This window comes from Notamacropus eugenii, chromosome 2 (assembly GCF_028372415.1).
Source record: "Notamacropus eugenii isolate mMacEug1 chromosome 2, mMacEug1.pri_v2, whole genome shotgun sequence".
NCBI classification, from domain to species: Eukaryota; Metazoa; Chordata; class Mammalia; order Diprotodontia; family Macropodidae; genus Notamacropus; species Notamacropus eugenii.
The window spans coordinates 185,856,214-185,883,943 of record NC_092873.1 but is presented as its reverse complement, the minus strand read 5'-3'; the positions used below and the strand labels follow the sequence as shown (position 1 = coordinate 185,883,943).

The 27,730-nt window shown below is 39.0% G+C and overlaps 1 protein-coding gene across 4 annotated transcripts in view; it reads right to left on the bottom strand.

The window, feature by feature from the left end:
- Positions 1 to 27,730, bottom strand: part of CRYBG1 (crystallin beta-gamma domain containing 1) — a 255,495-nt gene that overhangs the window by 73,250 nt on the left and 154,515 nt on the right. For 2 of the 4 annotated variants that reach the window (XM_072642961.1, XM_072642963.1), the window contains one exon: positions 3,859 to 5,483. In XM_072642961.1, the coding sequence (XP_072499062.1) occupies positions 3,859 to 5,483 (1,625 nt within the window). Of the gene's footprint in view, positions 1 to 3,858; positions 5,484 to 6,046; positions 6,321 to 6,360; positions 6,661 to 27,730 lie in introns of those variants that run through there. The other 2 variants (XM_072642964.1, XM_072642962.1) reach the window with 2 other exon arrangements.

Here is a 27,730-nt window from a genome sequence, read left to right as displayed (position 1 = left end):
ATTGGCTGGGTGATTCTGGATAAATCTCTCAGTGCTCTAGGTAACTTTTTAAAAGTTACAAAGAAGGTACTGACCTCCACTGGCAGAAAGCTTCACCATATTGGTGTTCCCTATACTAATGAAGTCACAGGTCCAGTCCCTTATCCCTAAGAAGGAAGACTCTCTGAGTGGGAAGAACAGAGGGATAGAATGATAAATGACGATATGAAAACAAAAGCTATCAACCAACATGCAATCTGGAGGATACAAGCATCTTAACTGGGCTCCCTGACTCCAGCTTCTCCTTTCTCCAATCCCATCCTCCACACAGCTCCCAAAATAATTCTTCCTACTAGAAGAATAGGGACAGAGAACTGGGCTGGAGTCAGGAAGTCCTGATTTCAGATCTGGTCTCAGATAGTTAATTGCTATACAGCCTTAGACAAAACACTTAATCTCTGTCTACCCTCTGTTTCCCCATCTGTAAAATGGGGGTAATAATAGCACCTACTTCCCCAGGGGTTTTTTGAGGATAAAATGAATTACTTGTAAAACATTTTTACTTTATGAGCTTAAAATGCTATATAAAAGCTACTTATTATTGTTATTTCCATTATTATTATTGCATAAATTTGGTCAAAGCAATACTTTGCTCAAATATCTTCAGTGGTATTCTATGATCAAAATACAAAAGTCACACCCTGGCACTTAAGAAATATCTATTACATGTCATTCCAATCTACTTTCCCTGTCTTATTTCACACCATTCTCCTTCAGGCATTCTGTACTCCAGACAGCCAGAATACCAGCTGTTCTAATCCCTCATAGCCCTCATGGCTTGGATCCACTCCCTCTTGGGCAATCCTCCTCTTTCTTCAAGACCCAGCTCCAGAAATATTTCCTCTATGAAAGCTTCTGCAATATCCCCAGCTTAAACAGAACACTCCCATATTTTTTATTTCTCCTCCTTCAATAGCTCTACCATGTATCATATTAATTTGCATATGAGTCTAACTCCCCTTCTAGTACTTTGTAAACTACTGAATGTCAGGGAGCATATGACTTTTCATTTTTCTATCACCAGTGCCTGGCTCAGTGACTTCCATATAATAGATGCTTAATAAAGGTAACTGAAATGAATTGAGGGCAAGGAGCCAGGAGATAGAGAGGAGGTATTAAAGATGTACAGGAGGAAAGCATTATGATTTGGTGAATGGTGGGTGGTGAGGGTGGGGAAAATAAAACAAGAAAATATGTTCAAAATAGTCCAAGGGATCACAGACTCCTGGGATTATAGATTTAGAACTGGAAGAGACCTTAAAGGTAATCTAGGCCAACCTTCTTGGGTTTTTTTCAGATGAAAAAACTGAGGCCACTTGCCCTAGGTCACACTAGTAGTATCAGTGGCAGCATTTGAACCTTGGTTCAAATTCAGTAGTATGGGCATAAACTAGAATGGGGGTAGGTTCCCTGAAAGGAGAAGAAGGAAGAGATGTCAGATATATTGTGGAAATAGAAGTTTCTATAAATGATAATAATTTCATTATTTAATATATGCATCATATTTCTTTACTAAAATATTATGACTCAAAAGAGAGATTTTTAAAAAATGTTCATTGTTGATTATTTTTCTGTGCTACTTTGGGGTCTTATTCAGTTTCACTAAAAGTGACCTTTAGCTATAGTAAACCTGATTCCCAATGGCCTCTCCATCCTGTCTACCTATCTAGGTATCTACCTATCTTAAGGCCCAACTCCAAGACCACCTAAGGGGCAAACTCTCCCACCTCTAATCTGCAGTATTCAAATACTGTCTTGCATAATTATTGTTTTTAATTTCTTCATTTCTGTAGAGGACACACTATTCTTCTAATTATGAAGATTCCACCAAGAAATCCTCTTCACTTCCTTCTTCTCCACTCCCACCAAATATTCAATGGGTTGACAAGTCCTAAAGCATTCTACCTCCTCAATGGCCCTTGCTCTACTCAAACCACAATCGGCTATTTCAGATCATATCTCATCTGAATTAATCCAACAGACCCCTTATTTGTGCTCCTTGTTTCCAGAATCTCATCCTCCACACAACTGCCAAATCAAAACTCCTAAAGCCCAAGTCTAACCAGAAGCCTCCATAATGTCTTACCATTTTTTTTTTTAAGGAAAAAAGTGCAAAACTCTTCATTGGCATTTAAGGCCCCTTCCAGTCTGTCTCCTACCTATCTTTGAAGTCTGATTACATATTACTCACACCATGAAGCCAACTTGCTATATGCCTCCCTCTACATGATACTGCCCCTCCCACCTCCAAGACTTTGTACCAGCTATCCCCCACACCTGGAATGTTCTCTTTCTTCACATCTGCCTCTGAGAATCTCTAGCTGTCTTCAAGGCTCAGCTCAAACACCACCTCCCTTCAAGCCTGTTCTTAATTCCATTCAGTTATTAGTATCCCCTCTCAAATTACTCTGTATTTTTTTGTTTACATAATGCATTTCTTTATCCACAACATGTAGATCTTCCTAACAATGTGAACTCCTTGAAAGCTGGGAATATTTCACTTTACTATTTCTGTTCTTAGCACCCAACACAATCCTGTCACTGAAAGGTTTGCTCTTATTTGTCTGTAAGTGTCTGATATGTCTTTACTCCCAATGCACAGGGATGTGCAAAGCAGATCTTTAATACAGTTGTGCTGAATAAACAAAACTAGGAGAGAACCGTCCTAATTTCCATCTATCAGGTGGAAAGTGATAATTGTGTTCAGAAACAACGTGGAGGAGGGATTAGGCTTGTTTGTTTAGTAGAAAGGTGGACAGAATGAGGAACAATGGGTAAAAGCTGCCAAGATGTCCATTTAGACTTGATTTCAGGAAAAACTTCCTAATAATGCAATGTGTTGCCTTCAGAGGTGGTAGGGCCCCACTCCTGTGTCTTGAAGGCTGAATGACCTCTTGCTGGCCATGTGATCTTGAGAATTTCTTATGTATGTGAATGTTGAGGTCTCTTCCAGACCTTAAATTCTATTATTTCACTCCTGAAGTTTTCTTACCAAATCTTTTAGGGGTAAGTAATAATGGGATATAGGTACTAATCTCTTATCGAGTAATTCAAGATAATTTTTCAACCTGCCTGCAGGCCAAATAGCCCACAAGTTCTAACACTGAAGGAGAGAAATGAGTAAGCAATTTTAGTCTAAGATGATAATAAAAGAAGGTTAAGAGATGATTCATTTGAACCCCAGGACACTAAATTGCACATAGTAGGCATTCAGGAAATATATACTGAATGGAAACAGGCTCTTAACTTTCAAAAGATCTGTGCCTTCTTAATTATAGGTCAAATAGAGAGAACTCTAATGCCAAAGAAATAATCAGCTTTGCTATCCAGTGTTCTCTAAATAAGGAAAATCTAAGAAGTCAGCCTGTACCTGGCAATGTGTGGAATTAAGTAAATAGACCGTTTGTGTGCTTTTGTTTCCAAGTGTCTGATTTAAAAGGCCTAACTCTAAAGCACAGCTCGGAACAAATTCACAAAGAATCGAAATCTCAAGAGAAAATAACAATTCACAAAGAATTGAAATCTCAAGAGAAAATAACAATCTGCCTCCCTCAAAAAAAATCATGACACTTTAGTTTGCTAAACGAATCTTAAGACATATTACCTTATCTCATTTCAGCAATCAACTCTAACTGAACACTGGGCTGTCACTTCCTTAAATTCAAATTTAAGTCACAGAAGTAAAATGCAAATTCACTTCACTATCCCCAAGCGTGGGGCATTCCCTCCACTCAATCCCCAACACCCACAACTATTCCGATCACAAGCAGGGTACGTCGATGAGCAGCAGGAAGCCAGCTCCACTGTACAGTTACTTACAGATTAATTTTGGTGGTTACTGTTGCTCGGGAAGCACCCAAGTGGTTTCTGTGTTTGCAGTTGTCAGGGTCAGAGCTGGCTGGCAGTCTCGATAGCTCGCCTCTACTTCTGCCCCCCTCCGCTCTGCTTTCCAAGGGGTTGAGGAAAGAGCTCCTCTTGTGCTCCGGGCGGATTTCGGGCAGCAGCGTGCTGCTCTTCACTGGGAGCTCCCGGGGTATAACCTTGGCAGCTACCGCCCCTCCCTCCCCGTTCTCACTTCCCGGTATGGAGTCAGCCGCTGACTTCTCCCCTCCCGCTGCTTTGGGTGGACTGGCAGAATTCCCGTCGGGGGCCGCCCCGAGCTGCTTCTTGGGAGGGGAATCTTTGCCCAGATTTTTGGAGCCTCCCGGAGGGGAGAGGGGGCCAGCTTCGGGCAGGCGACCTCTGCCCTTCCTTTTGGTCGGGGAAGCGGTGGGGAGCTGGGGCTGCCTGCTTTTGTCTGAGTCCGCTTTTGGATGTCCTTTCAGGTGCGCGGCTCCTGCCTTGGAGTCCGGGTTGCCAGGTCCCAAAGCGCTCCTTTCAGGTACGGAGGCTACAGTGGCTGCCTGGGGCGATTTTACTTTCCTCTCCCCAGAGACTTTTTCTGCCACTGCAGCCGGTGCTGCATCCTCAGCAAACACTGAGTCTTCGCCTGTAACAGCCTCAACCGGAACTTTATCTCCGTCGGATGCGTCAGTCAATTTCTGAGATTTTCTCCTCCTCCCTGACCTTCTGCCATTAGACCTCTTTTCCATCTCCTCGAGATCACTGCAATCTTCTTCCGCTAGAGAAACCACCACTGGCTCATCCACGGAGGACACCTCCTCAGTCTTCCTCAGATAGATATCCAAAGTTAAAACTTTAGCTGGATATGTGCGCTCCTTGGCCTTGGAATCTGGAGAGCATGGCACAACCTTTGAGTTTGCATGTGAGAACTCAGACTTACTGTCCGATTTCTCAATTTGCAAGTTATTCAGACAATTTCCATCCAGCTCTTTTGCTAAGTTGGTTAAGATGGAGGAGTTTTCAGGTGGATGGCTGTTTGAGTCTTCCAGAGAACCATTGGTTAGACACCTTTTGTCCTCCTCGGATGAGTGACTACTGCCTGAAAGTTTCTCCAAACTGGGAGCAAGGATCTCTAAGTTCTCTTGCCTAGAGGAATATTCTGGCTTGGAGGGCAGGTCCTTGGCAGCAGGTGTGGGATCTGGGAAAGTGTCTCTTTCTTGCTCTGAAGGTTCTAATTTGGATGAATCACTTTCATCACAGAGTTGTACAGCCACTGTTTCACTGTTGCTCAAGCAAGATGACAGCTCTGCGTCAAGAGAGGTTGTTTGGCCCTGGTACTCTGCATGGTCATTCTCTGGCTCATGTGTTTTTTCTGTAGGTGAACTAGATACAGACCCATCTGTACTTCTTGGTTGAGTGCCAGATTTACTTTTTTCCTTTTCTCTTTCTGACAGCTTAGAAGGAGAAACTAATTTAGGGACTGAGTTTGTAGAACTTTCTGATCCATTCCTGGTACTCCGTTTTCTCCCAGCAGTGAACAGATTTCCAAGTTTTCCCAAAACTGGTTTCCTTTTATTCTCTTCTGGTGGTTGTGCTCTGGACTGAAAGAGACAGAGAGAAATGGAAATTAACATACGGATTACCCCTTTTTTCCTTCATTCTCTGATAACAGCACTGAAAACCAAAAAAGACTTTTTCTTAAAATACAGTAATCTCCTCTAGAAAGATGTAATACCTGCACTTTGTCCTAAATCTACCTCATCACCACAAATGACAGCCATTTTACAAATACGTACTCTTTAAAATGTCATAAACTTTTCAAAATCTCATTTGAGTATAATTTATATACTTCCCAATCATTTTTGTAAGGAAAAATAACATGGACAACTCATCCAAAATAATATAATCTAAATATCATCTTAGTATATACTCTTTTCATGTTAGGAGTAGAGGTTAGGAATACAGCATAGTCTTCTACCTAGGTAACAGAAAAGAATCATTTTAATTCAGTGAACTGTAATTCGAAGATTAAAAACTCTGAAAATAATTACCAGTCCCCCACCTATAAACTTATTTTCTTAAGCAACTACCAGTTAGACAACCAAACGTAATCTCTCTCTCGAAAAGTGTACCAAAACAATCCTAACTAAAGGCAAGCTTTCACCTCAAACATTAGCTTTCATGATCCATTAAATTCAGATTTTACTGAGGCCTCAAAGCAAGCACAAATTGGCTAGAAAACTGCGTGGGTCTATGGGGCGGAGAAAATGAGGTTGTATCCTAGGCACGCCCACAACGCCCTCCTGGAAGTGGGCAAGAGGACTAGCAGAGAAAAAGCTGGCAGGAAAAGCTCGCATACGCCCAAGGGCCTGCACACCAGGTTCCTCAATTCTACACTCCTTCTCCTGGACTGGTGGGAAGGGGGTAGAGACTTAGCTGCATCCCTGAGAGTTTCCACTTAGAGGAGGAATGAGTCACCTGGTCCCAAGGGAGCCACAACTCCAGCTGCAAACTGCGAAATAAATGGGGTCCAAGGATGGCAGAAGACCGGGAAGCTGCACACTCTGGGTCCAAAAGAGAAGCAGAGACAACACCTGGCCCAAGGCAGGGAGGGGCTGACTTGAGAGAAGTGTGCGCACTTGGGGCAAATACAGGCTGCAGCACGTGCGTGCAGGTAGAAAGCGAGAAACCTGAGCCTGAGACGCCTGCAGCACAACGGCTACAAATTGCTGGCAAGCTGGGATGCGAGGAGAGGACAGGAATGAGAAAAGGTGGGGGCGGCCCCGGAAGCTAGGTGGTTTTTAAATAAATAAAGTCTCCAGTCAGACGGTTTGCGACTTTCTAGATGGCGGGAAAGCGACGGGGTGCCAGAGGAAGGGTGGGGCGGGCCAGAAGGGGAGCAGAGGATGCACATGGAGAAACCCAGCCACCTCCTAGTCAGGTGTGCCCGCCCCTCCTCAGGGCAGCTCATTGACCTGAGGCTGAAAGCTGGGGGAGGGCGGGGGTGGAAGGAGTAGGAGCAGGCGGAAGGACCGGACTCTGCCCTCAAGCAATAACAGCGCATCCCCAAAGTAAACACTATCACCAAGCGAAATTTTCTTTTTCTTTCCTTCTTCCGCTTCCCCCCGCTTCAGCGAACATTACTGACACCCTTCACCTCCAAGTTCGATTTCAAACTCCCAAACTGAAAACAAGCCAAAGAAAAAACCCACACTAGAGACAATTAATTACATTTCTTTCTCAGTTATATGTGGCTAAATACAAGTCAATTCAAATCGCTTTATTAAGCGCCTATTATGTACTCAGACTTCATGGATATAAAGAAACGGGTTCCTCCCCTTCCTTACATTCTAGTGGGGAGAAAATAACACGTACACAGTTATGTACAAAATATATGCAAAAAACAATTAAAGTAATTTGGGAGAAGGGGAAGACAGGCAACTGAGGGAATAAAGAGGAAGTGGTATTTGAGCTGAGTCTTGAAGGCAGAGGGAGAAGGGAGGAAAGGATGCCAAAAGGCACACTTGAGGAAGAAAAGCATTCTAAGAAACTGAGGACCGATGGGGGTGGAGGAGATGAAACTTGGAGATTAAGAGCTTCTTCAACAGTAAAGGCTGTTTCTTGTCTATCTAGCGTCTAGTATAGTGACTGGCATAAAGGGGGAAATACAGTGTGGGGGAAAATGCTGTATTGGAAATCAGGCAAATCCTAACTGTGCCAATACTATCTGCGTGATCTTGGATAAGTCCCTTATCTTCTCTGGTCCGGTTTTGTGGGGGGAGGGGAGGGGTTTTAGCAGTAAAATAAGGAAGTTTGACTAGTTGGCCAAGGCCTTTTTCAGCTACAAAATTATAGTTCTGAGTTAGCCTGGAGAAATATGTAGAGGCCAGATAGTGAAAGGCTTTAAATGCTCTTCCTTCTCCTCCATTTAAAAAAAAAATTTTTCCCTACAGTTAATAAAGTCAATTCGAAAAGCCATCACTTCAATTTATGTCAAGTCAAAAATCACTTATTAAATGCCTATTTTATGCCAGGCCCTGTGTAATACTGGGGACACAAAGAGGCAAAAAACAATCCTTATTCTTAACTCACAGTCTAATGGAGGAAGGGGGAGGGAGGAAACCATGGAATTAACTACATACAAATAAAATTGTTGTTTTTCAGTCGTGCCCCTCTCATTGTGACCCCAACGGGGGCTTTCTTGGCAAAGATACTGGAGTAATTTGCCATTTCCTTCTCCAGTGACTTGCTCAGGATCTCATAGCTACTAAACGTCTGAGGCTAGATTTGAACTCAGTTCTTCCTGACTCCAGGCCCAGAGCTATCCTAGCGGCCTGCACAAACAAGATAAACACACATATATGTATATACATACACATATTCATATATGTGTGTGGACAGATGACAGAAAGAAAGAGAGAGAGAAAAAAAGAAAGAGGAAGGAAGGAAGGAAGGAAGGAAGGAAGGAAGGAAGGAAGGAAGGAAGGAAGGAAAGTAAAAAAAGACAACTGAAGATAATGTCAGAGGGAAGGTACTAACTTTAAGGAGCTCCAGGAAAAGCTCCTTGCAGAAAGTGGAATTTTAGGTGAAACTTGAAGGAAGCTAGGAGGCAGAGGTGGGAATTCCAGGGGACGGCCAATGAAAATGCCAGAGGGTCAAGATATGAGAGTCTAGCACTTTGATCACCTCTCCCCTGAATTGTTGCAATAACCTTCTAAATGGATTCCCTGCCTAACGTTTTGCATCATACCAAACCATCCTCCACGCTGATGCTAAAGTGATTTTCCTAAAACACGTCTGACCATGTCACTCCTCTGTCCAAACCCCAGTGGCTCTCTAATCGTCTAGAATCAAATATTAAATCCTCTCTTTGGCATTTAAAATGCTCCATATCCTGGCCCTCTCCTATCTTCCCAGGCTTATTACACATTACTCCCTTACACACACTCTATGGTCCAACCTTACTAGTCTATGTGTTGCTCCTCAGACACAATCACAATGCTTCATTTTCTGTCTCCATGGTATTGCACTGACCGTCTCCCATGCATGGGATGCTCTCCCTCTTCATCTCTGCTTCAGAAGCCTTGCTTCGTTCAAGACTCAGCTCAAGACCAGTCTTCTACAGGTCTTTTCCTATCCCCCTCACTTGCTAGTTAGCCTTCCCCTTTAAAGCTACCTCCATACTTTGTACATTGTATTAGCTATTTATCTATACATTGTCTCCCCATTCCAATATAAGCTCCTTGAAGACAGGGACTTTTGGGGGTTTTTTCTTCATATCTGTAGCACTCAGCAAGATGCTTGGAACATAAGGAGCATGTGATGAACCCTTGTGGACTGAATGATTGATTGATAAGGGGCCATTGAAGCTTCAGTGATATGGTCAGAACTGTGCTTCAGGAAAATCAGTTTTTATTTTTTCATTTATAAAAATGAACAAGTTTGAAGACTTTATAAACTGATGAAAAGTAACATGAGCAGAACCAGGACAATTTATACAATAAAAACAACATTGTAAAAAGAAACAACTTTCAACTATGATCAATACATATAAATCCAGAACACTGGCCAAACATGCTATCCATGACAGAGATGAGGGATTTAAGATGCCAAACGAGACATATATTTTTGTATTCAGCCAATGAGGGATTTGGTTTTGTGTCACTGTGCACATTTGTAACAAGGAATTGATTTTTTCCTTTTTTTAGAGGGTGTCACTGATCACCTAAGCTTTTATACAGGTTGATAAGGGTCAGGGTGGGAAGGAGAAAAAAATAGATTTCTGATAATTGAACAAAAACATACAGAGAGGTTGGGGGTGCTACAGATGTGGAATGTTGCATGCATGTTCCAATGAGGTCACTATATTATTAGCTTTGCTTAATTGTTTTCATTTATTATATCTCCTAGAGTGGGGGGGATAATCTGTAAATGTCATGTAAAAACAAAACATATCAATAACAATTTTTTAAAGGAATATCATTTTGGCAGCTATATGGAGGATATATTGGAGAGTGAAGGGACTAGAAGCAGGGAAACCAATCAGTTGGCTATTGCAATAATCCAGGGGAGAGATAACAAGAGTCTGAACTAGTATGATGGACTAGTGATTGGACAAAGGGGACAAATTAGAGTAACGTTATATAGAGAGAATCAGCAAGACTTGGCAAATAGTTGGATAAAGAATGACTCTAAACTTATAAACGTGAATGGACTGAAAGAATGATTGTACATTCAATAAGAATAGGAAAATTAAGAGGAGGCATAGGGTTTTTTCTTTCCCTTTTGGTTTCCATCTTTAAAATTACAATCTTGATAAGCATCAGAAAGCATAAACATTTCCACATAAAAAAGATTGCCCATGGGATAGGAGGCATGTCTATAAAACCGTAAATCCTTAAAGTTTATTTTTTAAAGGATTAAATTTAACACTGTAATACTAACATTGCCCTATTTGTCTGTGTCTCCACCTGCAAAGGGATTTTGCAGTTTTGAGGGGGAAAATAATGATCTGCCTTTTGAATATGTTAAGTTTGAGATGTCTATGGAGATGTCTGTCAGAAAGCTGGTGATATGAAATTGGCATACTGGATCTCAGGCTAAAGATGTGAACTGGATATATATAGTTTTTGTAATTATCCACATAAAGATTATAGTTAGAACACATGGTAGTCAAGGAGATCACCTGAGAGAATATAGAAAGAGATGAGGGGATGGGAACCAAGTCAGGAATAGTAATCTTTAAAAGAAGCCTAAGGAATAGAGTTTGGAAAGAATAGAAAGTATAAGAAACAGAAATATGAGAAAGTGACTCAAGGCAATATCTGGATATGTATAAGAAGAGACAAAATTTTATGAAGCAAATATGGACCCTTGCTGCAAAACCAGGAAAATAGATTTTTAAAAAGAAAACCAGGAATATTTATCATGCCTAGAGAATAACTCCACTTTCCAACTCAGTCCTTTAAAAGGGAAAAAGTAATATATAATATTCAAATTAAGAGTTTACAATAAAAATGGAGACTTCACAAAAGTCAACTTTTAACAGTCTAATACTTTACTGATCACAATATGCAACTATAAATTAGAAGAAAAAAAAAGTTTGGCATTTAAGGGAAAATAAGACATGCATTGAAATATCCAGTTTACTACAGCATAAATTTAGATCCTTACAACAAACTGTCAGAATATTTAGGTACCGTAAGTTTCATATATATGTGAAAGATCTGGGAAAATAAATTTAAAAAGATGTTAAACAAGTATATTATAACAAGTATATTAAAAGTCAACTGGCTGTATCAAAAGTAAAAAAGAACTGACGTGAAGACTAAAGAAAATTATTAGAAATTATTTTTGACAAATGACATGACAACAAAATGGATAGCAGATGAATAGGTTAAATACTTACTGAAAAAATTTTAAAGAACTTATGTGAATAAAAAATAGAGAAATAACCCAATTTTAAGAAAAAAAATGGAACAGGCAATAAAGCCTCTCTTAAAGAAAAAAAGCCCATGACTAGATAGTTGTACAAGTGAATTCTATTGAACATTCAAAGAATGATTAATTCCAATATTGCATGAATTATTTGTAAAAATAAGAAAAAAGGGAATACTATCAAACTTCTATGACATAAAATGTGATCTTGTACTAAAACTAGGGAGAGACAAAATGATAGCCCAATATCCATTAATGCAAAAAGCTAAATATTTTATGTAATTTTTGCAATATTCACATTTAAATTTTATATCAATATTCATTAGGAATATTAGCCTGGAAGTATCAGATTTCATATTATACTAAAAAGTAGGGATCATCAAAATTATTTATTACTGGTTAAGGAATAGAAAAGATGATTAGTGGAACAGATTAGGAACACAATACACAAAAGCAAACAAGCATGACAACACTGCAGTTGATAAATCTAATTATCCCAGCTATTGGTGTAAGGCGGTGCTATTTAACAAAAACTGTCAGGAAAACTATAAATTGGTCTGGCAGAAATTAGGGTTAGACCACCATGTCCCACTATATTTTTTCCAAGATAAGCTCCAATTAGATACATGACTTAAATATAAAAGGTAACATCACAGCAACTACTTATAAGGAAGAACCAGGAGAAAGGAAAAAGGAAGAATTTTTTAAAAGTACAAATGCAAATAGAAGAAAGTTCACAAGAAAACAAATGAGGCAATTTTGAAAGTAACATTAAACATTATAAAGTAAGCTATATGTAAAAGAGTTGTGATTTCATGCATAATTCTCATTGGTTGTTCTACTTTGTATAGAAAAATGCTCATTTTATTTGGTGTTAAGTTCAGAGTTAAAAAAAATAGAGGCAATGAAAAGGAAATGAAAAGCACAACTATGTATCTAGTAACTGTTTCAATTTAATTTTTTGTAACAGTTTAACCTAAGTGACTTTAGGTCTTATTCCAAGTTAAAATGAGCTCATCTGCTTTTGAGCTTTTCATAGTATTGGGGGATCCTCAACCTTAGAAACATCCTGAAAACTTAACCTTACTCACTCAAGAGCTTAAATAATTTTGTTGAAGAATCATACTACAGGATACACTGATGATAAAGTTATATTTCATTGTAACTATTAGCTCATTAAACTCTTTTTTAAACCTACTGCTTTAACACTCAGTAAATCCAGCCCATGTTAACAAAAGAAAACTATAAATAAACATCTACTGATTTTAAGGTGGTTTGAGAAAAAAAAAAGAAAAAATCCTCAAGTTCTTCTCATGTTTTTCTTCTTAGAGATGCTCTAATTCATTTACTGCTGTGTGATTTAAAAAGCTGGAACTCAATAGTACTTTCCACTCTGGGAACATGCATCCTTTTTATTTGTGTCTGCAGTTGCTACACATAGAATTTGCTATTCTTTGTGGTGAGGGCATGTATATACACACTTGTATGTGAATACAGGGGTATGTATATGTGTTTACATATATGTATACATAATAGGCATTCAATAAGATCTAATTGGAATTCAATGGGCTTTTCAGAAAGAGAAATAGAGAAAGAAATAGGAAAAAAAGAGACACAAAGAAATATATAAAGACATTGAGCTAATCTGGTCTAGAATTTTTTGTGTCCTGTCACCTATTTGTGCTTGAAGAGTGTGGCCATCAGCATTTTGAAGGACCTCTTCATCTTACGTTGCACTGAAGTGGATTATTGGGATAATATCTTGATTTTCTTCCCCTTTACCTGCAATATGCTTCACACAAGTGTGTCTGTGTCTGTGTGTATAAGTAGCCATAGAATCTAATCACTACATTAAAGGAATACCCACTCTTCTCTCTCCCTGTCTTTCTCTGTCTCTACATCTCTGCCTCCATCTCTGTTTCTCTCTCTGTATATATGCATGTATACACACATTTATGTACATGTTGTGTTTCCCATTAGAATGTAAGTTCCTTTACAGCAGGGACTACTTCACCTTTGTCTTTCTTATCCCTTTGTCTTGTGTCTCAGGAGGAGACAGTGAGGCTGGTGACCTGCACAACCCTCTCTCACTCAAAACAAAGTCAAGTGCAAGTCATGTCATCATTTCTCTGATGTTATGGTCTTCTTTGAAAATGAAGGGCAAACACAACCTATGAGTAGAGTGAGCTTCCTGAATGGGGACCCAGCTAGCTGGGAAACCCAGTTCATCCTTTCCTTTCTGTCTCCCTCTCTCCTTCCTTTGGGGCTTACTGTCTAGATGTCCTTCCTTCCTTCCTTCCTTCCCTTCTTTCTTGCTCCAAAAACCTTAAACCTAGTGCATTCTGAAGCCCATAGGTTGGACAACAATAGTTCCCTGCCCAAGCTTCACTTAATGGTTGGCTTAGAGTGCTTATCAATAATCAAACAATCAAAGTTTCTCTTTTCCTCCCAGCTTGATTTATTTTTTTTTCTTTTGCCCATTAAAAGGGCCATTTCCTGACTACTTCTTAAAGAGGCCTATTCACTCAGTGGGTATTACCTTCCTCTAAGTGAGTACCTGAAAAGGCCTAGCCTAAAAAGGCCAAGGTCTCCCTTTGCATCTTGGGCCATCTCTAGTGATCCTGATGAATATCTGGTCACTGGATCCAAATGGCTCAGAAAAAGAAAGAGAAACTGGTGACCTGCACAGCCCTCCCTCACTCAAAACAAAGTCAAGTGCAAGTTATGTCATCATTTCTCTGATATCAAGGTCTTCTTTGAAAATGAAAGACAAACACAATCTTATCCCTAGCACTTAGCACAATGCCTCTCACACTGGAGGAGCTTAATAATTGGTTGATGACTGATTGAATGTCTATCTCAAAGGCAGGGAACCTGCAGCCTCCAGACCACATGTGGCCCTCTAGGTCCTCAAGTGCGGTCCTTTGACTGAATCCAAACTTCTCAGAACAAATCCCCTTAATAAAAAGATTTGTTCTGTAAAACTTGGACTTCGTCAAAAGGCCACACACTCAAGGCCCTACAGAGTCACATGTCACCTCAAGGTCACAGGTTCCTCACCCTTAGTTTCATTTAGCCCTCTACAATTCACAAGAAAACATTTCCATTCCTTTTGCCATAATGATCTATCTTTCATGTCTGGTGGCACAGAATTTTACCTTCTGTGGTATTGGATTGGTTATATTCTAGGGCCCAGTTATAAATAACCTTGTCTGACTTTAAGAAGAGCTTATTTCAAAAGGCTAAAAGCTATATCTGGACAACTCCAAGCTCTGCAGTCATATATAAGTTTGGGCACTGCTACTACACTGTACCATTGTGATTCCTGGCCCTGTGGGAACTGTAGCAACATCTCCTTTTTGATGGCTCCTTAGGTTTTACGCTCCCAAGCACTGTTATTTATCTTCTTATATACATGACCTTCATTTACAGCTAGTTCAGAAACCCCTAGAGTTCAGGGAGCATCCTTGTATTTCCTACACTCAGCACAAATTCCTCGGTGACTCTTCATCATCTGGTCTTTTCTACCTCCTTGTCAACAGGATTTTCTCACCATGGAAAAGATGCCCCTACTCTGCTGTCTTCTCCTTTGATTGATGAGTCTCTAATCTGGATGGCCATTTCAAAACATGCCAAGTCCATGCTTACTTTACTCTCAGTTCCATGTTTTACTCTGGATTTTGACTGCACCAGGGTATCATTCCCCAGCTCTCCCCATCTCAGGCTTTCCAGCTCCCTTTTATGTGTTCTCTTTCCTCATTAGCTTATAAACACCTAGAGTGTAGGAAATGTCTTTTTTTGCTCATATTTACATTCCCAGTGCTTAGCACAGTGCCTGGAGCATTCTAAGTGCTTACTATATCTTTCTATCTATCTGTTCCCATAGTAAGTTCTAAATAAACATTGATGATCTCATGACATCTCCCCCAGAAGAATTCCCTTGGGTAATTTATTTTAAAAAATTCTAGTGGATTAAATTAATTTTTAAAATCTTGTACTACTTAAGACCATCAGAAGCACCCCAAAAGAGCTGCCAGAAACTTAGGGATGAAAAGCATTGCTACAGTCCATTAATCTGGCTTGGAGTTGGATACTCCTCCTTGCCAAGCTCCTAAATGGCATGTTAACTTTCCCAGTCATTCTTTTTTGTATTTCTCAGGCCCTTGGTACAAAAAGAAAATGCTTTATAAGAATAAGAGAACAGAATCCAGGGATAGTTTTTAAACTCTTATGCTGCCCAATAAGACTCAAATTTGCAATGAAGCATATTTCTGGTATAATATTTATTTTCTTCCTTATTGCTTAAAATGAAGATATGCTTTAGTTTTATATTATAACCAGTTAAAAAATAAAAACAAGGAAGGAGTCAGAGAAAGATATGTGGCAATGTGATTCTTTCCCCTTAGAGGGAAGAGGGGTGGGGACACTAAATAGAAAAAGCCAGTGTAACTAATTTATCCACAGGAATTGCTGTTAAACCCAAGAGGAATTGTCCCTTTGTAAGCATCCTCATCCCAGTTATTTTTGACTAGTACAATTATTCAAAGATGCTTGGAATTATGTGACCCTGAATTGGGCCATTTGTAAAGGGTGCCAGCTACTTTTGTGTACTTCCAAGTACAAAAGTAAGATCCAGTATAAATTCCAGGGTGCCAGACACCACTCAAAGTCAGTCTCCAGGCCTGGCAGAGGTGGACAGTTCCTAGTTAGAACCTGGCAAGCCCTAAATCTGGACAAAAGGGTTGTAGGGGGCCATCTGTCTAGTAGGCACACATCCTTGATATAAATTTTAAGAAGGTAAGTTCCCTATAAATGTGAGGTTTCTTTTTATTAAATCTAGAATCCAATGGGTACAGCAGAAAAAGAGAAGAAAAGAGAGAATAGTAGAAAAAAAAGACAGACACAAAGAAAGACCTAAAGGCATGAACCATTCTGGCTTAGCATATTCTGGGTGATGTCACACATCTGTGCTTCAAGAATGAGGCCATCAGCATTCTGAAGAACCTCTTCAGCTTTAACACTTGCAGTAACCTAGTCTAGGAGTGAATTTCAATTCTTGTTCCTACTTTATAATTAAATTCTCAAAGATTAAGGTAGACCAAATAAAAACATGCCTATTATGTCATTTATTTCCCTGCTTGATTTATGTTTTATGAAAAAGAAGGCACCATCAACACACAGCATAGTATGATAGATAGAGTTCTGGATTTGGGACTCTCCAGATTTGGATTCAAATCTCAGCTCTGCCACTTAGCACCTGTGGCAACTCACTTAACCTCTCTGGGTCTCAGTTCCCTCATCTGTAAAGTAAGGAGGTTGCACTATATGACCTATAAAGTCTCTTTCTGATTCTAAACCTATGATCTTATGAAATGTGATATGACTAGCCAGAAGTCCTTAGAGTCTTCTTCACTGCAGTACATGAATGGAAACTTGTTCTATTGAAGGCCTCAGGAAGGGAGTGGGGGAGGATAGGGGAGAGAAGGGCAGAGATGAAGGCTCATTTATCCAAAAAAGGAAAAAACAAATGAAGTGATTTTTTTCCAAGAAGGAAATAATTTCTAACATTTCCTCCATCTCTGAAATATTATGATTGCTTATTTAGTTTTAAAATTTAAAACAAGGAACATAAACTTCTATTCAGGAAATACAACAACAAAAGCTATACTTCCAACTCCACATCAAGAAAGAAGAAGCAACATTTCAAAGTGAGGAGAAAGGAAAAGATCCAAGGAAGAGATACATGGAAAAACACAGGCATAGTAGATACAGAAAAGCTGGGATGCAAAAAATATAAACAGACACAAGAAAAAAGCATTCAGAGCACTATGCAATGGAGAGTTGAACAAAGTAGAGATGTCTGAAAAACAGACGGGATGACATGATGGCTGTCTTCAGGTGTTTGGAAGGCGACTTCAAAATACTAGGAAGACCCGAGTTCCAGTTCAGCCTCAGACACTTACTAGTTTTGTGTGACTCTGGGTAAGTCACTTTATTTTCATCTGTCTCTGCTTCTTCAACTGTAAAAAGTGAATAATAATAATAGAACCTAATCCCAGGATTGTTGTAAGGATCAAATGAGATAATATCTGGAAAGAACTTATCACAATGTTTGGCATATAGTAGGCACTTAATAAATGCTCGTTCCCCTTTTCAGATTCACAAGTGACTCACCCGACATGTTAAGTATCTTTCTTGTGCTCTCTTAACATCAAAAGATTATTAATAGAGCACATGGGCAGTTCATCCATTACTCCTCACTCTTGCCACAGGACCTGTCCATCTTCTTTTTTGGATAATACATACTTCTGATGACAGCCTTTACTCCACTTTTACTATTTCACTCATGTGTGTAATGTGTTACAGCCTGCTCCCTCCTACTATGTACCCTTCAATTGCCCTAAGGCTGATTCTCTACTTGGTCTTGATGATTGTATACATTATTTGTCATGTTTAATGATTAATTCTAAATCAATAATAATCCACTTTCTAGTTTCACAATTGAGTCTGATCATTCTCTGATGTTTTTCTGTGTAAGAAAAGATGGCCCATCCCTTTTAACACCTGTAGCAGCTGAACACATAGTACAAGATGGACCCAGACCACAAAGCAGGATAGGCTGTATTACCGGGTCAGTCATGATCATTTTTTTTTTGGAGGAACTCCTTGGGTCATTATAGAGAAACTGCAGCTTTCACAGCCTACATTTTGAGGAATGCTGCCCCAGAACACTCATTTAAAAAAGAAAGACCAAGAGCAGCAAAGTGGTGGAGTGGATAGAGCACCAGCCTTCAAGTCAGGAGGACCTGAGTTCAAATTTAACCTTGACACTTAGTAGCTATGTGATCCTGGGCAAGTCACTTAACCCTGATTGCCTTGCCAAAAAAAAAAAAAAAAAAGGACCAAAAGAACAACGTATACAGTAGCAACCATGTAAATTGATAGAGGTTGTTTCCTCACAGAATAAATTGTAGGTCAAGACCAACTATCTTCTCTCAAAACAACATAAAATCAAATGTTTTAAATTATAACGTGCCCGCTAATTTTTTTCTTTTACAATGATTGAGGACTGCATGAGTACAAATTGATTTAAACTTTAGGCCCCATCTCCCAGTTGTTGAGCACATTTAAGAAGTTTAGGTTGGTTGGATACCAGAATGTGTTCTCAGTGGAGCAAACAAAGGAATCCCACTTAATGACTGACAACAAAAGAGAACAAAACTTAACAACAGCTATGCAAGTGAACTTGTGCATGAGATGCATAAACAATAATGCAGGTCACTTGACAAATGCACAGATCCATAACCGGAGTTTTAAAGCCCAAGTCACAGGATTGCCAGAATTTCATGGGTACCTTATCTCAATTTAACTAGACCAGGGATTCTTACCCTGAAGTCTACGTACTCCCAATGGATCCATGGATAGATTTCAGGGGTCCATGAACTTGAACAGGAAATGAAATATGTATCTTTATTATATATTATAAAATATTTCTTTTCATTAATCTCTAACTGAAATTTAGCATTTCCTGCAATTATTTTAAAAACAGTCTTCTTAAAGGGGTGTAAAGGTTTCGCCAACACCAAAGAGGAACATGATAACAGAAAAGGCTAAGAACCCCAGAACTCGACCATAAATACATCCTTTGATAATGTGATGATCATCGGTGAAAGAGGTTTGGTGTGAATGAAAGTCCCAGAGGTTCTCGTAGAGCAAGCATGAATGCCTATTTCACCAGCAGAGCTATGAAAGAGCAGTTGCTGCAGAAAGCCCCCAAATGCCAGTAACTCTCTAAGAAAGTGCTGAATGAAAATTTCAGACTGAACAATCAGCCCTCCCTTCAGGTTACCTGAATGATTTCTGCTGACATTGGGTTTGTGGTCTGCTTAATGAATCATACAGAAAAGGTTAAGCAGATGGTAGCCTTTGTTTTGTAATCCTAAAATCCTATATAAATCCATTCTGTAATTATTATCATTTGAAACTTGTGCTTACTTTCATGTACACTACCCCAAAAGGCTTTAGGCTTGCTGGGATAGCTCTTTAGAATTCTGGATACATCAGAAATAGTTTTCAAATACCACAATTTCTGCTATTTATATATTATGGAACTGGTACTAAGTAGCTGACCAACCTTGGGAAAATCACTTCACTTTTCTAAATCTGAGTTTGTCAAATAAAAATTATAGCTATATAAATTGGCATTTATATACAGCTGGAAGGAAATTTAGAGGCTAGCTAGTTCAACTCCATTTTCCAGACAAGAAAACTGAGGCCTGGATCAAAAAGAGTAAAAATACATCCTATGTCACAGTGTTGTAAGATTCAAGAGTTAATGTATGAGAAGACATTGTGCTACATAAGAAGATAGTGATCTCAACATCTCAATATTCACTAGCTAGTTTACAGTCTGGAATGAAATTTACAGATGACAGACGTTAACGGATAACTAATGAGACTAATTTTTCAACTATACATTTTTAGCTGATCAGATGAAAACAAAAATAGAAATCATATCTGATGTGTCGGAAGAGAATTTTAGAGCTGAAAAAGACCTCACTCCCTAAATCTCCTTGTATAAGGTTTGTATGTATTATGGATATACTTTCTGTTCGGTCATTTTTCAGTCATGTCTGACTCTTCACGATCCCATTGAGGATTTTCTTGGCAAAGATACTGAAGTGGTTTGCCATTTCCTTCTCCAGTTTATTTTACAGATGAGAAACTGAGGCAAAGGGGTTAAAGTGACTTGCCTAGGGTCACGTAATATGTAAGTGTCTGAGGTCAGATTTAAATTCAGGAAGAGGAGTCTTCTTGACTCCTTGCCCAGCACTCAATCCACCACACCACCTAGCTGCCCTATGTATATACAGGTGTCCCAAAAGTCTTAGTGCAGTAAAATGGCAAATCTTGGGGAAATCTGTATTTAAATGTTGTCTCCCAGCTATGAGAATGTAAGATCCTCGAGGCAGGAATAGTTTCACTTTTGTTTTTGTATCCTCCAGTGCTTAGTACAGTATCAGAAACATAGTATGGGCTTAGTACATTATTTTAGTGGTCATTTCATTTGAATTTTAACAAGATATTGACTCTTAGAAAGGGAAAGTAACTTATTCAGTTTGCACAGCAAGTTAATGACAAAGCCAGGACTAAAACCCAGGCTAATGTTCTTATGACTGTTTATGCAATATCGCACTGCACTAGCTCATGTTTTTATCTGATCCTTAGTGGGGAAAACAAACGAAAACCTTCACCAAAGATAAAGACGTAACTCTACGAGTTACAACATCCAGGCTAACATCAATTCATTCATCAACATTCTTTGGGTACAGTTGTTCAACCACCCAACTGCATTATCATCTAGCCCACACTTCCCCATTTTCCCCTGTAAGAATGTCATGAGAGATTTTGCAAAATGTCTACCTCAAATCTGGATCATTCCATTTAGACCTACCAGCCTAATGGTGTCCACCCAAAAGAAATGAGGCTCAGTCATCAAAACTTGGTGTTTTCCATGTGTTTTACTATAACTTGTCTAGGACATAAAGGGGGAACTTCATCTTAAATTATTTTTGTCATAATGAACATAAAACAGGTAGCCTACAACACATAGTGTGATTAGTTTTGAAAAGACAGAAACCAATAGAAGAGGGAAGATGCCTTAAAATTCTCAATAATCTGTCTATTCTGAGTTCCTTTTCCATCTACTCTGCATAATATCTTGTGCATATCTTATTGTTTTCATGTTGCTTCTCTCATTAGAATGAGTTTACATGAGGGACTTTTTCTCTCTTTTTTTTTTTTTTTTTTTTGGCCTTTCTTCATATCCCCAGTGCTCACAACAGAACCTGGCACCTTCTAGGCACTTAATACATACTTGTTGATTGATTGACTGGGGTTTTGGTAGAGTAAAACGATGTGCTTGATCATACAGGGCATTGCAAGGTAAAGACATTCAAATATTAACCCTAGGATGATCTATCACTTTTCCAAAAAATGGTGTCACTTCATGGTATAGTCCTTACCTCAGAGGTCATCTCTTGCCAACCCTAGCAGGAATCTTGTCAACAGAGGGCTCCTCTGGCAGATGGGCTCTAACCTCTATTAGAACACAGCATTCAATTCTAGTGCTCATGTTTCCTATGCTCACATTTCATAAGTCAGTCCATTCCAATTTTATCAACTCTGATGATTAGAAATTTCTTCTTTATATTCAACCCAAATCCATCATACTCTAATTTCTACCCATAGGCCCTAGTTCTGTTTTCTGAAGATATACAAAACAAGTCTTCCACTGTTCAATTATTTGAAGACTGCATCATACCCTCTATAGATCTTCCCTTTTCTAGGTTCACTCTCCTTACTTCTTTCAACAGTTCCTTGCATGATACAATCTCCAGGTTTTATACCTCATGGTTACTCTCCTCTGGCCCTGCTCCTGTTAATCAACTCTTAAATGACATCCAGAGCCAAAAACAATAGCTAGATTTGGTCAGTTTTGTGCAAAACATGATGAGATCACTACTTTCTAATTTCTGGACAGTTTAGAAGGTAAATCACACCACTGGTTCATATTGAGTTTGCAGTGAAATAAAATCACCAGGTCTTTTCCATATAACTTGTTATTAATTCAAATGAAATCTCAATTTGTATGATCTTTCTACACCCAAATATAAGACTTTACAATCCCTATACGATTTCAACTTATCAGCTTTGTTTTTGTTATTGTTCCATTCCAGTCTATGAAAACATTTTAAAAATCTTGATTCCTTTGTGCATTATATTTATTAGCTACCCCTGTTATTTTTTTGTCATTGGAAAGTTTGACAAGAATACCTTCTATGTCTTTGTCCAAGTCACTGATGAGTAAAAACAAAACTAAACAAAAACCCAAAACCCTTCACCAGACAAAGATACAAACATAGCTCTACAGGGTAACATCAATCTGTTCCATCAACAGTCTATGGGTACAGTTGTTCAACCACCTAAACTGCATTATTATGTAGCCTATACTTCCCCCATAAGAATGACATGAGGGATTTTGCAAAATGTCTACCTCAAATCTGGACATGTACTATCTAGACCTACCAGCTTAACAACCTTAACCCCCCAAAAAGGAATGAAGTTAGTTCAGCAAAACTTGACTGCTTCCTTTACAAAGTGTCGCAAGTCATCTGTCTAGTAATCTGTTTTAGAATTTCGCTGTGGATCACCCCAATACTCCTCTCAGAGAAGGCTGAAAATGAGCAAAATTCATAGGAATTATAGGGAGCGTAATGAGACATCAACTCTCGAAATCCTGCCCTAGAAGCATATCCCTGCAATTTCTCTATGACTTCTTCAGTTGCAGTACCCAGTATTTTGAGAAATATTATTTTTATTGCAATTACACTGTGGTTATGATACTTTTTAGAAATGCCAACGGGATTAAAATCCATAGAGTGTTAAAACTTCACAAAAACCTAACTTCCCTCACCACTAATCTGCAGAACTCCTCCCCCAGAAAGATCCGCAGGAAACAAGGGTGCACAAGATCTGAGAGGATTTCACAGACAATTGCAATGGCCACCCTCCCCTTTAGCTTGATTCTCCCAGACCTCTCTGGGATTTAACAAAGCAGATCATGGATCGAACCATCTTCATTCCCCTGCTTAAAAATCTCTAGTGGCCACTTATTATCTCAAGGATAGACTAGAGCCTTGTATTTCAACACTCCACAATATGGTTCCCATGAATTTTTCAAAAATCTTATTTCACATGACTCCCCTTGACATGTGCTATGTTGTAATTAAATTGATCTATTTGCTTTTTGCTGAATTCTCTTACTTCAATACTTTGTCCAAGCTGTTCCCCCAATTCCCCTTGCGTCTATTTCTGCCTCTTAAAATCCCTAGTTTTTATTTAAGGCTAATAGCTGGTATTTATACAGCACATGAAGGTATGCAAATAACATGTTATTTCATTTGATCTCTGAAGCAATGCTGTGGCGATTGATGTTATTATTATCCCATTTTATAGATGAGGAATTTGAAACTGACAAGGATAAACAACTTATCTAGGGATCACATACAGCTAATAAAATCCAAGGCAGGATCTAACCTTGTCTTCCTGATTCCAAGTCTACATCCACTGCACTACCCTGCTCCCTCAGTGGTCATCTCCTATAGAGAATCTTCCCTATTTTTCCTAATTGCTAGGTACTCTCTCCCTCTTCAAATCATCTTGTATTTAATGATTTGTGGACTTGTCATATTCCTCTGGTAAAACGCAATCTCATTGAGAAAAGGTATTATTTTTCATTTTTGCCTCATGTCTCCATTGGTTGGGTTGAATTAAATTTCTCCTCAAAATGTTCTTATTCAGATTTAGGCACTTGTTGTCTCCTGATCTTTTAACATTCCTGCTTCTAGAATAGAACAGAATTCATGTACTTCCAGTTTGTGTCTGTCAGTTCTTGCTGGATACAGACAGGAAAAGAAGATCAGGGGGTCTCATTCCTGCCAGTTAATTGCTAAGATGCTGAACATTCAGTAAAGAGATGTCAGCACACAATAGGGCTGAGGGCAGAGGCCTTGAGAAATATGCCTTGTGGTTCTGGTAAATGGAGACTATGAGAAATGGGCCTTTAAGAAGAATTTAAAAATAATAGCATTTACAAAGTGCTTTAAAGTTTGCGAACACTTTACAAATATTATCTCATTTAATCCTCACAACAACCCTAGGAGGGGACTGTATTTTGCTTCTCTTTGTATCATGAGTAGTTAGCATAGTGTCTGGTATATAGTAGGTACTTAATAAATGCATGTTGACCAACTGACTGGTTTCAGTTCTCTTCCAGACATTCTTTAGCTTATCAATGTAGGTGGGGGCTGTTATTCTCATTTTACAGTTGAAGAAACTGGGGCATATAGATGTAAGTGATTTGCCAAAGGTCATAAACTAATCTGTGTCTGTGATCGCATTTAAACTCAAGTCTTCGTGATTCTGGGTCCAGTGCTCTATGCACTGTACCACTTGGCTATTTAAAGCAGGTGCTATTATTCACATTCTACAGGATAGGAAAATGAATCTGAGAAGTGACTTGCTTACATAGCTACAGTGTAACAATGTCAGGATTTGAATGCAGGTTTTCCTGATTCCAAGCTCAACATTCTATCCATGGGGTTATCTGGTTGCCCTAAGAAGGCAAATAAGGTGAAACCAATAAAAAAAAAAAAGGTTTCAGAATACAGAGCAAAAGAGTTAAAGCAAAGAAAACTGAGGAAGTCGAGGATGAGCTCATTACTTGAAAGGAACCTCCAAGACCACCTAGTCCAGTCTTTAACAGAGCAGGGATTTCCTTTAAAGGATTCATCGACAAGCGGTCGTCACTTGGAGGCCTTTACCCACTGCCTCCTGAGGATGTCCATTCCACCTTTGAGTGGTAGTAACTGTGAAGAAAGTTTTCTTACCGAGTCTAACTGCCTCTTTGCATTTTCCACCCACTAATCCTAGGTCTGCTCACTGGAACCAATCAGAAAAAAAAGTCCAATTCTGTATGACAATCATTTAAGTATAAGAGCAAAAGTATGTAATTCCCCACTGTCTTCTTTTCTTTTTTTCTTTTTATAATTAATTTGCTTTTGTTTTCAACAATTACTTTCATAAATTTTAAATTTTTCTCCTTCTCTCTCTCCACGATGGCATGCAATCTTATATGGGTTCTACACATACATTCTCATTAAACACATTTTCACATTAGTTATATTGCATAGAAGAATTAAAACAAATGGGAGAAATCATGAGAATAACCAAACCAAACAAAACACAACAAAATAGAAAATAGACTGCCTCATTCTGCATTCTGACTCCACAGTTCTTTCTCTCGATGTGGATGTCATTTTGCATCGAGTCCTTTGGAAACATCTTAGGTCCTTGGATAACTGTGAAGGGCCAAGTCTATCAAAAACAGTCCTCACACGCTGTGACTGTTACTGTGTATAAAGCTCTCCTGGTTCTGCTCATTTCACTCAGCTTCAGTTCATATAAGTCCTTCCAGGTTTTCCTGAAGTCCTCCTGTTCATCATTTCTTATAGCACAATAGAATTCCATTACATTCATATACCACAACCTGTTCAGTCATTCCCCAATGGATGGGCATCCCCTTGATTTCCAGTTCTTGGTCACCACAAAAAGAACTGCTATAAATATTTTTGTACATGTGGGTCCTTTTCCCATTTTTATGATCTCTTTGGGGTATAGCCCTAGAAGTGGTATTGCTTCAAAGGGCATGCACATTTTTATAGCCCTTTGGGAATAGTTCCAAATTACTCTCCAGAATGGTTGGATCAGCTCACAGCTCCACCAATGATGAATTAATGTTGCAACTCTCCCACATGTTCTCCAACATTTATCATCTTCCTGTTTTGTCATACTAACCAATCTGATAGGTGTGATGTGGTACCTCAGAGTTGTTTTGATTTACGTCTCTCTAATCAATAGTGATTTAGAGCATTTTTTTCATATAACTATAGATAGCTTTAATTTCTTCCTCTAAAAACTGCTTGTTCACATCCTTTGACCATTTATTAATTGAGGAATTAAGTCTTCTTTTCTCCAGGCTAACCATCCCCAGTTCCTTCAGCCAACCATTTTAATAGCTTCAAGGGCCTTCATCATTCCAGTTTTGCTGTCCTCCATACCTGGAACCCTCTTCCTCCTCATCTTTACCTCCTGGCTTCTAGCACAAATCCTTTCCCAATCCCCCTTAATTTGGTGTTTTTCTCTGTTGATTACCTCGAATTTGTCCACCATATGACTTGTTTGTACGTAGTTGTTTACATGTTCTCTTTCCTATTAGGCCATGAGGCCCTTGAGCCCAGGGACTATCTTTTATTTCTTTTTATATTGCAAACTTAGCACAGGACCTGGTACATTTTGTTGTTTGTTAAGTCATTTTTCAGTCATGTCCAATTCTCTGAGACCCCATTTGGGATTTTCTTGGCAGAAATGTGGGATTTTTTTTGCCATTTCCTTCTTCAGCTCATTTTACAGATGAGGAAATGGAGGCCAACAAAGTTAAGTGATTTGCTCAGAGTCACACAGTTGTTAAGTGTCTGAGGTCAGATTTGAACTCATGAAAATCAGTCTTCCTGATTCCAGTGCTTTGTCCACTGCACCACCTAGATGCCCCTACCTGGTACACAGTGGGTGTTTAATAAATGCTTGATGACTGTCTGATTTCAGTTTCCCTCTCCTGGACATTCTCCAGCTTAACAATGTTGTTCTAGAAGTGGTCTGACTGAGGCAGAATAAGACGGGACTATGTCTTCTTTAATCCTGGCTACTCTGCCACTCAATGCAGTCTAACATCACTTTCCCTTTTTTTAGCAGCTATATCAAAATTGGCAGAGAGATGTGGGGGCACAACAACAAAGCAAATTATCTGCTTCTCTGAGCAGGAGGTTTTTGAGACAGAAACACCTAAAATAGAGGGATTAGGTGAGCATCCTAAAAGTCTTTCCTGTCATTCCAAATTCAGAGCAAATTGGATTTATAGCTTTTTCCTCTAGCATATATATTAGAACAACCTTATGGTTGTTCTAAAGCAGATTCATACTTGTTTGACTACAAAGACACACACACAGTGGAGGGAAGATGTGGAGGAGGGTAGATGTGTATTTTAATTTGACTTAACATAGGTCATAATCTGTTTCATTGGGGAGATTGTTCACATTTATGAATTTGCAGATTCAAAGTATCAAAGTAAATTCAACATAGTCTTCACCAATGGATAGAAGGTTGAACTTGGAAACATGAAGACCTGGATTCAAATCCTGCTTCAGACACTAATGACCTTAGGTCCGTTTCTTAACCTCTCTAAACCTCAATTTGTTCTTCTGTGAAATGTGGACAATAAAAGCATCCACTTCACAGGGTTGTTGTATAGATCAAGCAGTTTGCAAACAATACAATGCTATAAAATACCACCTGTTAATATTATTTTCACTTAATGTGTTTTCCCCATCTGAATTTTCTCGCTGGTCTGCTTGCTTTTCTTTTAATCCTTGGGAATGTCCATTTGTTTATCTCATTGAATTTGTTTGCTTTTTGTTCCTTTATAGCCTTTCCTTTTTAAAAAAAAATAAGTTTTACATTAGTTTGTCATCTGTTTAATTTTGATTTGTCTCTTATTTCATCATCTCTCACAGCTCTTTTACTGGCAACATGTTCCCATGCTCCTGTCTTGCTCATTGCCTCGGCTTGCACATCTGGATTGCACTGTACAAACATCGCTCCTGTAGAGGCTTGATGAGAACAAGCCTTAGCACCGTGGCCTGGGGTTGTCAGGGCCTCCATTCTGCCTAGAGATACAAGCATCAAGTTCCTGCCCAGTCTAACATTTGAAGCAAAAGTATGAATGCTAAATCAC